Source organism: Dermacentor albipictus, chromosome 4, assembly GCF_038994185.2.
Source record: "Dermacentor albipictus isolate Rhodes 1998 colony chromosome 4, USDA_Dalb.pri_finalv2, whole genome shotgun sequence".
Taxonomy (NCBI): domain Eukaryota; kingdom Metazoa; phylum Arthropoda; class Arachnida; order Ixodida; family Ixodidae; genus Dermacentor; species Dermacentor albipictus.
This window is the reverse complement of record NC_091824.1, coordinates 133,529,673-133,544,021: the sequence shown is the minus strand read 5'-3', so window position 1 is coordinate 133,544,021 and position 14,349 is coordinate 133,529,673. Positions and strand designations below refer to the sequence as shown.

At 45.7% G+C, this 14,349-nt stretch overlaps 1 protein-coding gene across 2 annotated transcripts in view; it reads right to left on the bottom strand.

Moving 5' to 3' along the window:
- LOC135898404 (ATP-binding cassette subfamily G member 4-like) overlaps nucleotides 1-6,938 on the bottom strand; it is a 66,957-nt gene extending 60,019 nt beyond the window's left edge. Inside the window, exons 1-2 of one of the 2 annotated variants that reach the window (XM_065427318.2) lie at nucleotides 6,333-6,938; nucleotides 6,015-6,215 (exon numbers count right to left, since the gene is read on the bottom strand). In XM_065427318.2, coding sequence (XP_065283390.1) covers nucleotides 6,015-6,171 — 157 coding nt within the window. In that variant the 5' untranslated portion in view covers nucleotides 6,172-6,215; nucleotides 6,333-6,938. Of the gene's footprint in view, nucleotides 1-6,014 lie in introns of both variants that reach the window. The other variant, XM_070537600.1, reaches the window with a different exon arrangement.
- Nucleotides 6,939-14,349: the final 7,411 nt, after the last annotated feature.

The window sequence follows — 14,349 nt, the reverse complement described above, 5'->3', positions numbered from 1 at the left end:
CCTTTTTTTAACGTTTTCCTTTCTGTCCTCTTTCTAACCCCTATTTCCCATCCCCAGTGTAGGGTAGCAAGCCGGAGGCTGATATCTGGTTAACCTCTCTGCCTTTCCTCTTTATATATCTCTCTCTTTTCTGCTTTAGATGTACTATTATATTCTAGTCACATAATTGTGATATCATTTTTTTGCTGAGTTATAGAGTTGTACACTCGATAGTTTCGTTTTCTGAAAATTTGCGATTCTTGCCAATTTTTCATAAGAATTGACGATCTAAATCAAACATTCGAAACCAACAGTCACTAGATTTTAAGTTTTTCTTTTAAATGCAACAAACCTCGTCAAAGTTGGCGCAGTGGCTGCAGAGAAAAACGAATTCTCCTTTTACACGTATTTAGATGGGAGCACCCGAGCTAAAGCTTCCTCTTAAGGTTGCACGGCATTTCTCGATCGTGCTCGCCATAGTGACTCTATATGGTGAAACACTGCACAAAAGCTTGCCGAGTGTTTATAGCCCGATACAAGGAAAAACATATTTTATGACAGTTACGTATACGATGCCGTACCTAAGTGCCTCATTCATCCTGTTCTTCAAGCAGATGATACTTCTCTCTCTCTCTCTCTTTCAACACAATCCCAAGCTGCCCTCCCAGTCCCGCCACACCTAGTTAATGACGCGCTTGTTAGGCCGATTCCACCGCGGAAGCAATTACAACCATATATGACGGAAAGTTGTGCACTCCCAGCATGTGACTTTCGTGCTCGCTTGCCAAGATGTCAGGCGAAAGCTTTTTTCCTTATTCCTTGATGAGGCGTTGCGCTGGTGTTCTTTTATTTTTGTCGATATGCAACGTGCATCATTAAGCACGCAACGCGCGACTCCTGAATTACTCTAATGTGCGTGTGCCTGCGCGCAGGCGCCTTCCGGTGAGCGAGAAAGCGAACCAAGGATTGGCGGCTCTGTAGAGACACGCAACAGCGTTACATTTACCGACGACGCCAGTTCTTAGTTTTGTAGTGCACTTCTTAACAGGTGCAAATTTCCTCCCCATGGATATAGATTCTGTTCCAGTTGCAACTGCTGTAGGTCGTCTAGTGTCGCCCACTATAGATCGCGAAAGACGAGCGCATTTGCCTACTTATTAAACATGCAGAGTCGAGTACCTGTTATCTGTCCATTGAGTATTAAAGCAGTAAGAGATTAGAAAAGATGGAAAAAAGTTCATTCATATTATATGTGCATAGTTTTCAGCGTTGTTCTTGGAAACGTTAGCCATGATCTTACGAAATACCAGTGCAATCTACGTGGAGCTTATGCCACGTTCACAGGAACTTTGCACAACAAAGGGATATTTTTTAAAATCTTTTGGCTAAATGTGATTAGCTAAATGTGGTAAACTAAATACCTTGTCAGAACCGTGAACGAATGAACTTGATTCAGTTCTATCTGAGGCGTCACAGTGAATCGGTTACGTCGGCAGCCACTTTTCCGAGCCAATTCGAAACCGCGACACCGATTTAACTATACCTAGGAGAGCACAGCCATCATTCGTTGACGTCGGTCATCGACAATGATCGGCGCGCTATTTTTTCAACGAAAGGCGCCTGATAATTTCGTTCTTTGCCCTGCTGAGTGTTCCGCTGCAGAACACGAGGTCGGGGGTTCGATCCCTGACTACGGCGGCTGCGTTTCAATGGGAGTCGGAATGCAATAAAGGCTCATGTGCGTAGACATTAGTGTACTTTGCAAGAAACCGAGCTGGTTAAAAATTACTCCGGAACTTTTTGCTGTGACACCTTTAATAGCCCCTGTATTGGTTTTAGGAGGTTAAACCCCACGAACAAGAGAGCCTGGCTAACTAAATATATAACTCGAAGGGACAAAAAAACGTGTTCTGTTTATCCGATGTTTCATTTACGCGAAGGACGCAAAAATTATCAACAGTCGTATTGTTCGCAGAATGACCTAGCACATTTTAATACTGGGGAAAACAAAAGCTCCGTTTTTCATATTGTATAACCTTCTCTTGCACGAGGTTATTTAAGTATGCGCGGAAGAATTCTCAATGCTTCTGCGCATTCCTTGCGTTCAAAATAGCGCTTCAAACTTTCAACTTCATCTCGTGCTGTCCGGTTCCAAACAGTGACGCGCACCGAGACGGTGATTCTGCGTTTTTGTTGATAAAATTAGGGCCTTCGCCACGTACTCCACCAATAATATTTTCGACTGTCTCTTCAAAGCAGGTAACTAGGGAATCATCACCATGGGATCTCTTATTCCCGGCGCTGAGAACGAAGTAGTAGCGACTGCTATAGACTGCACGGTTGTACCGATTCCGTTGCTGTCTTCCTCCTCAGGGATCATTACTTGCTTAGCGGATTCCTCATGACACAAACACCTTTGCAACTTGGACAAATTTAATTTGCACTATCTTTCCTGCAACTGCCTGATGGATTACATTTTATTCACTCCATACAGCATCAACCTTTCACATGTATCTCGAACGTTTCGTTTTCCGTACGCCGATGATGTAGGTGGCAGTTTCGGTCAAAGTTTCATTTAACCGGATTTCACAAAAAGTAGGTTCCGTTTAACCGAACTTTGTTAACATTGCGCGTATGGGCAACCAACCTGTTCATACCACTGTTCTCTTTATCCGGAATTTCCGTTTAAGAAAGTTTCGCTTATCCGGAGTCCACTGTATACACGTGCACACATAAAGATTAGATAACGAAGTAAAAAAGAAAGATCTACAGGACGTCAGTGTCTTACGATTTGTAAAAAGGAAGCAAAGGCGCCCTTTACCTTCCCGTGTCTTCACACTCTCCGTTGAAGACGGTATCTAACACAGAACGCTAAGCGCCCTCCCAGTTGAGACCTTGATACGTGGGGCACTGTAGATGTTTTGCAGGATGTCCTTTACTCGTACGCACTGTTATCACAAAATTGTACAGCATAAGCGCATTGGGCGCGCCGGGAACTCGCGGTAAATACAAGGTCATCGGCCCGAGGGTCGGCATTACCATATGTTGGGGGCCGTGGGAGAGCAGCAGTAGCAAATGTCTGAACGCATTCATAACTCAAGCAAAATTCCTAAAAGTGAGTTTATTCGGAACCCGTGAAGCGGCATCCCGACCTTCAGCCCTGAACGCACTATGTCCGCACGCATGACTTAATGATGACAGCATATTACAAAGAACAATAAAGGGGAACTTCGCTACTGCACGTTTTTTTCGAATTAAAGCAGTCGGATGCATAGCTGCTAGAAAAGCTTCCGCATAAACTGACTATTTTCAGGTTAAGGAAGTGTATCGGACAGCCAAGGTCGGAAGGGTGGGGTTGATGCCTTCAAGTGAATATTAGTTCGAAGCGAATGGGAACTTACTGCAAGTGGCATTGAAACAAACAAACAAACAAACAAACAAACAAACAAACAAACAAACAAACAAACAAACAAACAAACAAACTTGTATTCTACAACAGCTACCCTGTTATGACAGCGCGAGACAAATTTAGCTACCATGCGCCGTCCAGTCTATATATCGCGTATTATGTCCACGGATAAGAATGCGTGTGAACGGAGATCGATATCCGTAAATTTGTATTGTGAGAAGTTTTATTTCCTGTAGTGTGGCAGTCAACCGACAGTGCATTGCTTGCAAATTCGCAATCACTATCCATTACAGACGCATGCAGTGATGCGTATTCTGTCGACTTACTTGCCAGGAAGAAAGTGTTCCTCAACTAGCACACTATTATGTTCACGTATCACTTCGGTATATGCTGCTAACATGTGAATGACACGTTTTTTGTTTTGTTTCAACGGCATACGTGCTATATCGTTTTTTTGTTGTATTTGTTTGCGTTATATCGCGACCATATAACGGAGGCTTCCAGATTTATGTAACATATTCGCGTTGAATACTGCAAGAAATTTTTGGTTCCTAAATTTGAATAAAGTGAAATAGTAAATAACTGCGAGAAGCTGTATAATTTTGCCGCCCAAATGTTTCGAAGAAGACGCAAATGGCGAGGAGTTGCGGCTACCGAATTTCTCTGTTTTTATGACGCGCGGTGCCATTTTGCAATGGTATCTGGGTGGCACCGCAAAATGTGGACACAAGAAGAAACGAAGGCAAAGACGAGCGCTAGCCTTGTCAGAAATGTTGACATTCCAGCGATTTGTTCGCAAAATATTTAAATCGCGTAGATTAGGTATCCGAAAACGACGTTTATACAGTGGGACATCGAGTACTGAAAGAATGATGCATACAGTCCCGGTTCATTGTGAGCTTCACAGCGTCCATAGTTTGCTACTTCCCTTGACAACATCTTTCCAGCACATGTCATTGGTTGCCGTGAGTTCAGCGTATACTGACGAGGGGCACGTTTGTCTCGGCGACGAAAATACACGCGTGTATAGGTTTTTGCCTCCTCGCTGTACTTATTTGACAGCGCCGGCAACGATGTAGACATTTTCATTGAAACAATGACCTTATCAGTCGCGTGCTCCTTATCATTCGCGTGCTCTAACCACCTAAGCAATAAGCGAATTGTCTCGCGACGTAAATATAAAGGCACTTGACGCCGACGTGCCCTCAATGCCGAGAGCAGGCCACTAACACATTGAGATACGCGTGCACCGGTTGGGAACATGTGTTTTAAGGCTCATACGTCAGCTTTCCTTTCTTTTTTAAGCTGAAGTATGTCTAATAGGTAGGTCTGTAACTAAATATGCGTCGCCACTAGCACACGTCTGAATCCACGAATGGTACAGCGTAATAAACACGAGACAGGCAAACGTCATAGAGTGTCATACAATTACTAGAGGGAACCGTGACGCTAGTGTCTACGGGAGCTTGGGGCGGTCCAGCCAGCATGGGAATGACAGGTAGGACATGGATTTGACTAAATTTCGTCCTTCTGGCTTTAAGTGGTTTCGTGAGTTTGCGAGGTGATCGCATTTAAGAAATTACTGCGTTATAAATAATAAAATAAACATTATTATAATTGTCCGACGGCAGGATTCGAACGACTTGCAGCACAGGACTTCTAGCACACAAGCCCGATAGGGAAACCATCATGCCACGGACGCTTTATTTTTTTCTTTATTGCCACATCGAACGGCTATATTTCAAGGAAAAGCATCAGCAGAAATATAGCTGTGTACCACTTTCAAACCTCAGAGCCTGAATGGCTCCCCAGGGTTGAAGCATTGTTAAACATGCGCAAATATTAACGGGTTCGCACAATGAGGCCAGTTCTTAGAGACTGGCTCCCCGAATGTTTTTTATTACGCCACGGACGCATGGACAAGCGGAATCACTGCAGTTAGCACCGATTATGCGTACTTGCAGTCTTATTGCCCTCTGCTTTAAAAATAAAGTATACATGGCTTTGACATTTGACCAATATCTGCCCAGATAAAGGGTAATAAACAAAGCCTCAAAAAAGCCCGAAGCCACAAGTACGAAGATTACACAAATCCATGTACTACCCGTAATTCCCATTGTGGATGAACAATTGAAGCGCCAAAGTTCCCTCTAGGAATTGTAGAAAGCTCTATGTCAAAATTAGATACCACGGCCCTCCGCGTGTTTGCTTCCGTCCATACCGTCTTTGCTGTGCTGTGCCTACTGTCATGAACCAACAACAAACTCATCTTGCCGTCCTCTGTTATCGCATCTGATTTCAATGAGCAATATGTTTGCGCACGCTGACACTTGGGTAAACTACACTAGCGAGCGGCACTATTTCCTGTCCTTTCCAATTGTTTTCTTCAGATATTTTCGTGGCTTTTTACGCTAAAAGAAAGCATAAACAAAGGGTAGGTGCAGTAGCATTGTAGGCGGATCTCGTATTGATTTCTTAAATTGTTAGCGACTCCGGCAACCAAGCCAACGGAACTGCTGCTTTCCAGGTACATATATAGAACTCGGCCTTGGAAATCTTGGTATAAATTGGCACGATGAGTAGAGCTCGTGCTTAGGATTTAGGCACGAAGTTATAGGGCACTCACCGACGTAGGCGTCGCCGGCGTCGCTCGAACTGGGCCTGTGTCCACGTAGACGTGTCACTGACGACGATGACCCGCTGCTCTTCCTCGTCGCGTGGCCGTTGAGGCCACTGTCCGAGCGGAGGAGCGGGATGCCGTTTTCTTCCAGCGACCCCGGCATCGCGGGTGGCAAACGGCAGAACACGGCGTGGAGGTACGTCTTCCCTGCGGGAAGGCAATGTCGGACGCCGCTAGAATCACTTTCTGAACGCGCGCGCGCACACCACCGTCATAATCACCGGTCTTTGCAGGTAGCGATAACAGCACACTGCGCGCCCTCACCGGATGCAGGGTTCTCCACGCTTTCTTCGTAAGCGACAACGGCGCCGAGGCTTTCACCTTATACAGGTAGCTTACGGACGAAGGCCGTCTTCAATACCGGAAGCCAAAGCGTACGAAAAAAAAAAGGAGAACGACGGGGGCACAAAGAAATATAAATTAAGAGAGACTTGCAGAGTCTATTGTGTGGTCACTGACGCTTTGAATGTCGCGCCAAGCTGGTCCCGTGTATTGCAACAAACTGCGCCTTTCTTCCAGATGCAACGGTAGCAGCAGCAACAGCCTTGGAGCGAACTTCACGCCACAAAGCGCGCGCGCAGGTGTACTGTCCGGTAGCGGAGGCACGTCGAATACCGCGCGCTGCGCACTTCAATCAGCGAGCACTTTGCTGTCAGCTGAGCTTCTCTATCGCAGCTGTTTGGATCGCACCTCACTCCCCTCGCCTTGCGAAACTACCGTGAACTTCTTAGCTCGGCCAAGTCTGACGCAATGCGATGTTGTCGCACCACCGGCTCCTGTATAGTACGGGGCAGCGGAAGCGCGGACTGACGCGTCGCAGACAGCGCCGTTGTCGCGGGCAACAGAGAAGTCGGCTGAGTCAAACGCACGTTCCGAACTCCGGACGTGGGGAACAAAAAAGCAAGAACTCAGACGCCGGAGACCGAACTGTAAACCCGCCCTTCTCCATCTAGCTCACCTCCTCCTTTCCTCCTCTCCGTTCGCCGGGCCGTCCGGGTACACGTGCACTCGGTACGGGGCACCGCACTGCGTCGTTGTTAGGTGCAGGCGTACGCGCGCCGCCGCGGCTGTTCGCTTCACTATATTTTATTCCGGCAGTTCACGAGTCAGCGAGCAGTGCGTGCGGATGGGGACGAGCTGCGCTCTCGCCGACTCACGGAGGCGAGGCGTCAACGCACGCGAGCGCGCCACAGACGATTCCACCCTCGCTGTCGTTGCGTCTCTCCGCTTGGCCCTCCTTTCGGCCTCTACGTTCCAGACGGCAACCACTGCCGACACACCGCCCTTGGTGATGGCACATGAACGAAAACAAAACAAACAGAAAAAAGTGGAGAGAGAGAGAGAGAGAGAGAGAGAGGGACAGAGAGGAAAGGAGTGGGCAAGGGTGATGTAAATATGAGGCAGCGAGAAAATCGTCCTCCAGCCGCCGCTCGTGCTTTTGTTCGCTGTGTCTGGCTGACCATTACGAACAGGAACAAGGAAAGACCCCGGTGGGCTGCTGCGGGCAAGCGTCCATCGACTCTGTGTGATCCGTAAAGTCCTCGGTTCATTGGCAAACGCTGTTACCACCGCACGTACAATGCCCTAGGCTTTACGGTCGGTGCGGAAGCTGCAGAGTCGACCACTCGCTGCAGTGCAGCATCGTTTTTAAGGTCGACATTAGCGCTAGTTAGTAAGGATTCATCTTTGAGAGAGAACAGCATGAAATATAAAACACAAAGAAAGAAGAGGATCCCGAGGGCAAGGCATCAAATCCTGGGCACGGCGGCTGCATTTCGATGTGGGCGAAATGCAAAAAAACGACCATGTACCGTGCATTGGGTGCACGATAAAGAATCCCTGTTGATCGAAATTAATGCAGAATCTTCCACTACGGCGTGCTTCACAATCATATTGTGGTTTTTGCGCGTAAAAGGCATTTAAATTTACTTATCCTTAGGAGGTCGTACCACTGCGCTCGCAAATAAGGATGCGCCATCGTCATCAACGCATAATTTTTCACTCTCTTATTAAAAATTGCAAACAGGAATAAGACGTCCAGTGAGTTTTTTTTTTTTGAAGTCGCCCAGATAATGGTTGCCACATAGATCGTCAAAAATAATGAAACAGTCGTCTGAGAAAAACCTATTTAGTTTCGGCTAATCCATGTGTGCAGGGCCTGAGAATATTGTTACCACACTTGCGAAGTTGTCACCATCACAAGTAAATGTTTAGAGCCTTGCCATTTGGATTCACCGTATCCTTACCTAATTACGAGTGGGCGTGAGATGGCGGGACAAGAAGCTCAAGGGTTAGGGAATGTATGGTTCGTGGGTAAAACATTGTTTGGTATGTATACGTCTGCACGTACTTGCCAGTAAAAAATAATTTCTGAAGTATTCCACAAGGACTAGAAGAACTGTCGTATTCTGCGCAAAATTCACTGTTAAAGTCTGCGGAGTAATTCAGCAGTTGGCGTTATATAGAATATTTAGAATCATCATTAGAATACATAATAGCTAGATACTGATACGTTCTCGTGGTTATTCACCGCAAGAATCAGAAAAAGACGACGAAGGCGGGCATCGTGATGATAAAAAAAAAAGAAAATGATGTATTCACTTCATTGGTACATGCTTGTGACTCTATCCGAGTCTCGAGCGGTTCTGCTTAACACGGGGGCCAGGACGGCCTTGAATAATCCCTCGCAATCTTGTGGTCGTCGATGTATTCTCGGAAAACTTGGGGAACTTGAAGTATCAGTGCCTTTGTGAGGTTGTGTAGTCGACGAGCTCTTCCCCTTCGTGTCTTCATTTCTTGGTCCTTCCCTTTGTGTCTACTCAGGGCATAAAGGCGTGACGCTTTTTCGGGTAAGAGGGCAATTATCTCGTCATGGGAACGCACGTCCGAACCTTTCTAGCACTTGACAGGTCGATCAAAACAGTACAAACAAGTGAAGCGGTCACAGGAAAATAAACACTGGGCGAGCAAGAGACGACCCACTGGGCTCAAGACTGAAGGTTGTCTTGTTGATCGATAATTACCAGCAAGTGTTGATGCGACCGAAGCTAACTAAAAAAAAAAAAGAAGCGCGCAGAGCAGGTTCCATGAGGAACAAGTTTATCTTGTCTGTCAATCTTGTCTGTGTGAATTCCAGCCGGTTCGTCACTCACGATGCGTTGCTCGGTCAAACAAAGCGTTAATTTCATGTCTTTCGTAGCGTGACAGCTAGACAGCTGCCTTCTCTTTTATGCCATCTGTGTTCCTCCTCTCAACTGTGTTTGGTGCTGTCAACGACCGCGCAGTGCAGTTGAATATAGGAAGGAATTTAGCGGTGTTGTCGACTGCTTTGTACCATACACTTGGTTGAAACAACTCCTGCCACAGCCCAGACAACGATTGGCTTTACCATTAGTGTTGTAACACGGGGTGCATATAGAAATTACCGGCCGTTGTCGCTTAGTGGCTTTGGCGCCGCGCTGCTAAATACGAAGTCGCTGTACGGAATCCTTCCCGCAGCGGCCGCATTTAGATGGGGGCGAAATGCAAACAACTCCCGTGTACCGTGCATTGAGCGCACGTTAAAAGAAGGCCAGATGGTCGAAATTAATCTGCAGTATCCCGCTACGGCTTGCCTCATAATCAGATCGTGGTGTGAGGCACGCCATAGTGGGGGACTCTGGATTAATTTGGACCACCTGTGGTTCACTCTAAAAACAGTTGCACCCTTTGGGGTGTATGTTTGCCACGGAACGATAATCGTCATCTGTCTTGCCAGCATTTCCTCTCTTTAACGCTGCGAGCCCGGTACTTCCCAGTAATGAACGGCATGCGCATTCCTGACTGGAACGTAACGAGCGCAGCGTTTTCAAGAAAGGGAACGCAAGCAAGACAGATGACGATTATTGTTCCGTGGCAAATATACACCCCAAAGGGTACAACCGTTTTAGAGTGTTGTTTAACGTGCACCAAATGCACGGTACACGGGCGTTTTGCATATCGCCCCCATCGAAATGCGGCCGTCGCGGGAGGGATTGCGTTCCGCGACCTCATGGTTAGCCAACGGCTTAGCAGCCGTTGCTACACACAGACACTCAGGGTTGAATGCTTTTGCCTTCAGCTTAGCAGAATCACACACAACTTTGCAGGATCACAGCCAAATTTGCAGTGACGTTGTTTGTTTCGAGTGCTTGTATTAAGAATTTCAGTTTCCTATAATTCAGCCACACGCTTTAAAGCGTTACCCGCACATAACGATTTTCGTCTGGGAGTCGAGCCCACGTCTTCGTGCTCAACAACAAAACCTGACAACCACTGAGCCAACGCGGGATGCAAATAATTTGTTTCCGAACCCCACATTACCTCTTTTGTATACTAATACACGTTCCCGAACCAATAAAAAAGAAATCAATAAACAGCACCAAAACCGAAGTTTGAAGCAGTCACGTTACAGTGGAGTTTACGGAAAAAAGGGATGGGATACTTTTTTTTTATGCAGCTAAGCCGTGGACGTATTTACAGTAGCAATATATAGGCCATATGGAGGCATAAAACCACAAATGATTCGACTAGAACGCCAAGTGTGGTCACCCTCTTTGCAAATGAATGAATGCAAATGAAACCACAATGCAAATGAATGAATGAATGAATGAATGAATGAATGAATGAATGAATGAATGAATCGATCAAGCAAAAAGAACAAAGAAACATGCGTCGCAGGGTGGTCGCGCGCAAAGCGTCCATATAGTGTTATTTAGCTCGGTGTGCATTTACTACGTGTCTTAGGGCACATATAGGGCAGCACTGTTTTCTTTCCTTCTCTTCTTTTCTCTGGGATGCGGAGAAGGGAGGTGGAGGAGTGATATATTGTGTACGGACCTGTTAGCCGCAAGGCCGGCACCCCGGTCGAACGGCGGCCCCTGCAGAAATCCGAATAAGTTGGTCTTCATTCTTTATGTTCGTTTCCATGCAACAAATTACGTGTGCTCACAGCTCACACACACAAAAAACAAGAAAAGAGACAAAACAAAAAAAAACCGGCAGGAGCCATCTCAGGATGCCGGTCGACATTGATGCGATTGGCATTGAAGCAGTGTATGAGACACCTTCATTGCCACCGCTGAAACGCGTCATGAATGGATGGATGCTATGAGCGTCCCCTTTGGAACGGGGCGGTGGGTTGCGCCACCAAGATCTTGCTATTATACTGCCTAATGCCCTACCCAAGTTAAAGAAGAAAAAAAAAACCACTATCAACTCCCACAACCACATCTTCTGATCCCCTATTGCGAACTTTGCTTTAGTTCGTCTCTGTTTTTTGTCGTTTCCCTTACTTCCACCAATCTTCCAATCACCTCTTCACAGCTCTTCACTCTTGATACGCTGCGCCATCTAGAGGCACGCGGCGAAGTGCGCACGTATCTATCTATCTATCTATCTATCTATCTATCTATCTATCTATCTATCTATCTATCTATCTATCTATCTATCTATCTATCTATCTATCTATCTATCTATCTATCTATCTATCTATCTATCTATCTATCTATCTATCTATCTATCTATCTATCTATCTATCTATCTATCTATCTATCTATCTATCTATCTATCTATCTATCTATCTATCTATCTATCTATCTATCTATCTATATATATATACATACATATATATATATATATATATATATATATATATATATATATATATATATATATGTCACGACGACCAGTGTTTGACACATATTGGCCTACACTTTTAGGATGCACTATCTCTCCGGGATCCGCCCACAAACGATGCTAGAACACATCCGATACGGAATAGTGGTGGTGATTCGCTAAGAAATACTTTGTCATTAAAATGAAAGATCGTGGCCTAATGTTTAGAGCATCGGGCTTCTTGCTTGGCGTCAGTGGTTCAATCCCACTATCAGAAACCTACCTACTACAAAGGGTCTGGAAGGATTCAATGATTGCTTCGCATTAAAACTTAAGCGCCTGTTTCAGGCCAGAATTCTTGCTGTGGATGGAATTCTAAGGGGTTATTATCCCTGCTCTCAACATCTCAACACTACTGTAGTGGTGCGATATGTCGCATGGTTGAAAGGGGCGCAGCTTTTTAAGAGCAACCCTAATGATCATGAGTAGGTTCTGATGACTCAGGATAATATAATATAATATAATATAATATAATATAATATAATATAATATAATATAATATAATATAATATAATATAGGGTCTCCCAGCTAACGTTGGTCAAGCTGTCCAACGAAGGAAAAGATGTAAAAATCATCTTAAGATGATCTTAAAACCTACGGTGTTCGATCGTCACGCCTCCGACGACCGAATACCTGTAGGTTTTATAGTTGTACTTTATACCATTTCTTTATAAAAACATTTTTTTTCGTTCAACAGCTTGGTTAATTTTAGTTGGGGCACACGGTGCAAGAAATTCTTAGAAGGCAGTCCAAGTAGCTAGCATTCTGTGTCAGTTCTGGGAGTTGCCTTCACGAAAGCTTTTTCTGCACTAATTGAAATTACTGACAGTACTGCATGTGATGTCTGCGGATGCGAGAAGAGCATTGACCACTTATTGTTTCGCTGTCCTCAGTTTGAAGCACAAATACAATCTATGTCCAACGCATTCACGAAACTAGATGATCGGCCTCTGGGTGAACATACATTACTAGAACACTGTCCCCACCAATTGTTGGCCCAAAAGAAAGTGAACGCATTTGTGTGCTTTCTGAGAACATCTGGTTAGTACGAGCGCCTTTGAATCTGTAGTACTGTTCGTTCAAGTCTCTTTACCCCTTCTCCCACTTTCTTTCCCCTTCTTTCTTCCCCAGCGTAGGGTAGCCAACCGGACCCTTGACTGGTTAACATCCCTACTTTCCTTATATTTCTCTCTCTCTCTCTCTCTCAGGTCCAATACTATCTAGACTACAGGCCAGCTATAGGAATGTAAATGAGTATAACGAAAAAATTGAAGCCTAACTGAGCTGCGCACTGTAATAGTTACCAGTAAAATAATAAACAAGGGCTGCAGTATGAATAACCTCCATAATAAAACCCATTAATCCTACGCTTAATGCAATAACAATGATTGAATTATGAATATGTTACAGTTCACAAAGCAGTTACGTTCTGCACTATAGATATGCATTGATGACCGCTTAAAATTCCTAGCATCCTTTGTTTCAAGAACTTTGTGTCCACATGTTGCGACCTTTGCAAGAAGTTTCAAAACCACAGCGTTCGTTACCAAACCATTATCAGCGCGCAGCCTAAGCCTTCGGTAGAACTTTCGCTGCTCAGAGGAACGTGACGTTGAAAGAAAGAGCTCTTAGCTTTCGAGATCTTGACAGCGACACGCATGCTACATGATTTCGCAGCGTAGCTTTCTGGGCTTGTTGGTGCATGATTTGAATAGCAACGAATAGCGCGCAGAGGACGGGACAGTAAAATTCAGACACACACGAACAGTACGAGCGCTAACTTCCAACCAGTTAGCGTTCGTACTGTTTGTGTGTTTGTCTGAATCCGTCCCGCGCTCTGCACGCTATTCATTGCTATGCTACATGAGCCTTGTTACAGAAACCGACGATGGATCTCGTCACCGGTGGACCGGCGCATAAACCCTACGAAAGCGATTGTGTCTTACCGTGTGGCTTCGCGCCGCGCGGACATTGTGGACGGGTGGACACTGACTTCCGCCAGTCGCGTTCTCGGCTGACGCCGTCCGTCCCAACTCGCGGGGAATCGTGCTTCGCCCGGTGGCGGCAAGCGACTTTCATGCGCCTCACGCTCGGTACATTGCAAGAGGGGCAACGCGACGAATTCTCAAGTGGGTTTCAAGGTTGACAAGGCGCGCGCGCGCGGCCGAGTGCGTCGCGTACGGGTTTGACGCGGGACACGCGGGCCGCCGCCGGACATGGTCTGACGCGGCCACGGGTGTTGCGTCGATAGCGTCAGGCATCAACCGTGTTTGTATGGCTGCACAAAGGACGTTCAATCTTTTTGACAAAAGAAAGAAAGAGAGAGAGATAGATAACAAGTTAGAGAAAGCTAATTGCCCTAACTGAAATCAAAAGCATATGAAGCCTACAGAAAATGAAGGCAAGGAAAGCATATATAGGAAAAAAAATATTTGTTGCTCGAAACGAATGTACAAATGATAGGGTAAAGGGAAATCAAGGCTACGTGGCGTCAGTGGAAGCCGCCTCCATGTCCTCCGCATGGGTAGCTTTTCTGTAGCTTTTCCGTAGCTTTTCCGTAGCTACCGTAGCTTTTCTACATTAATA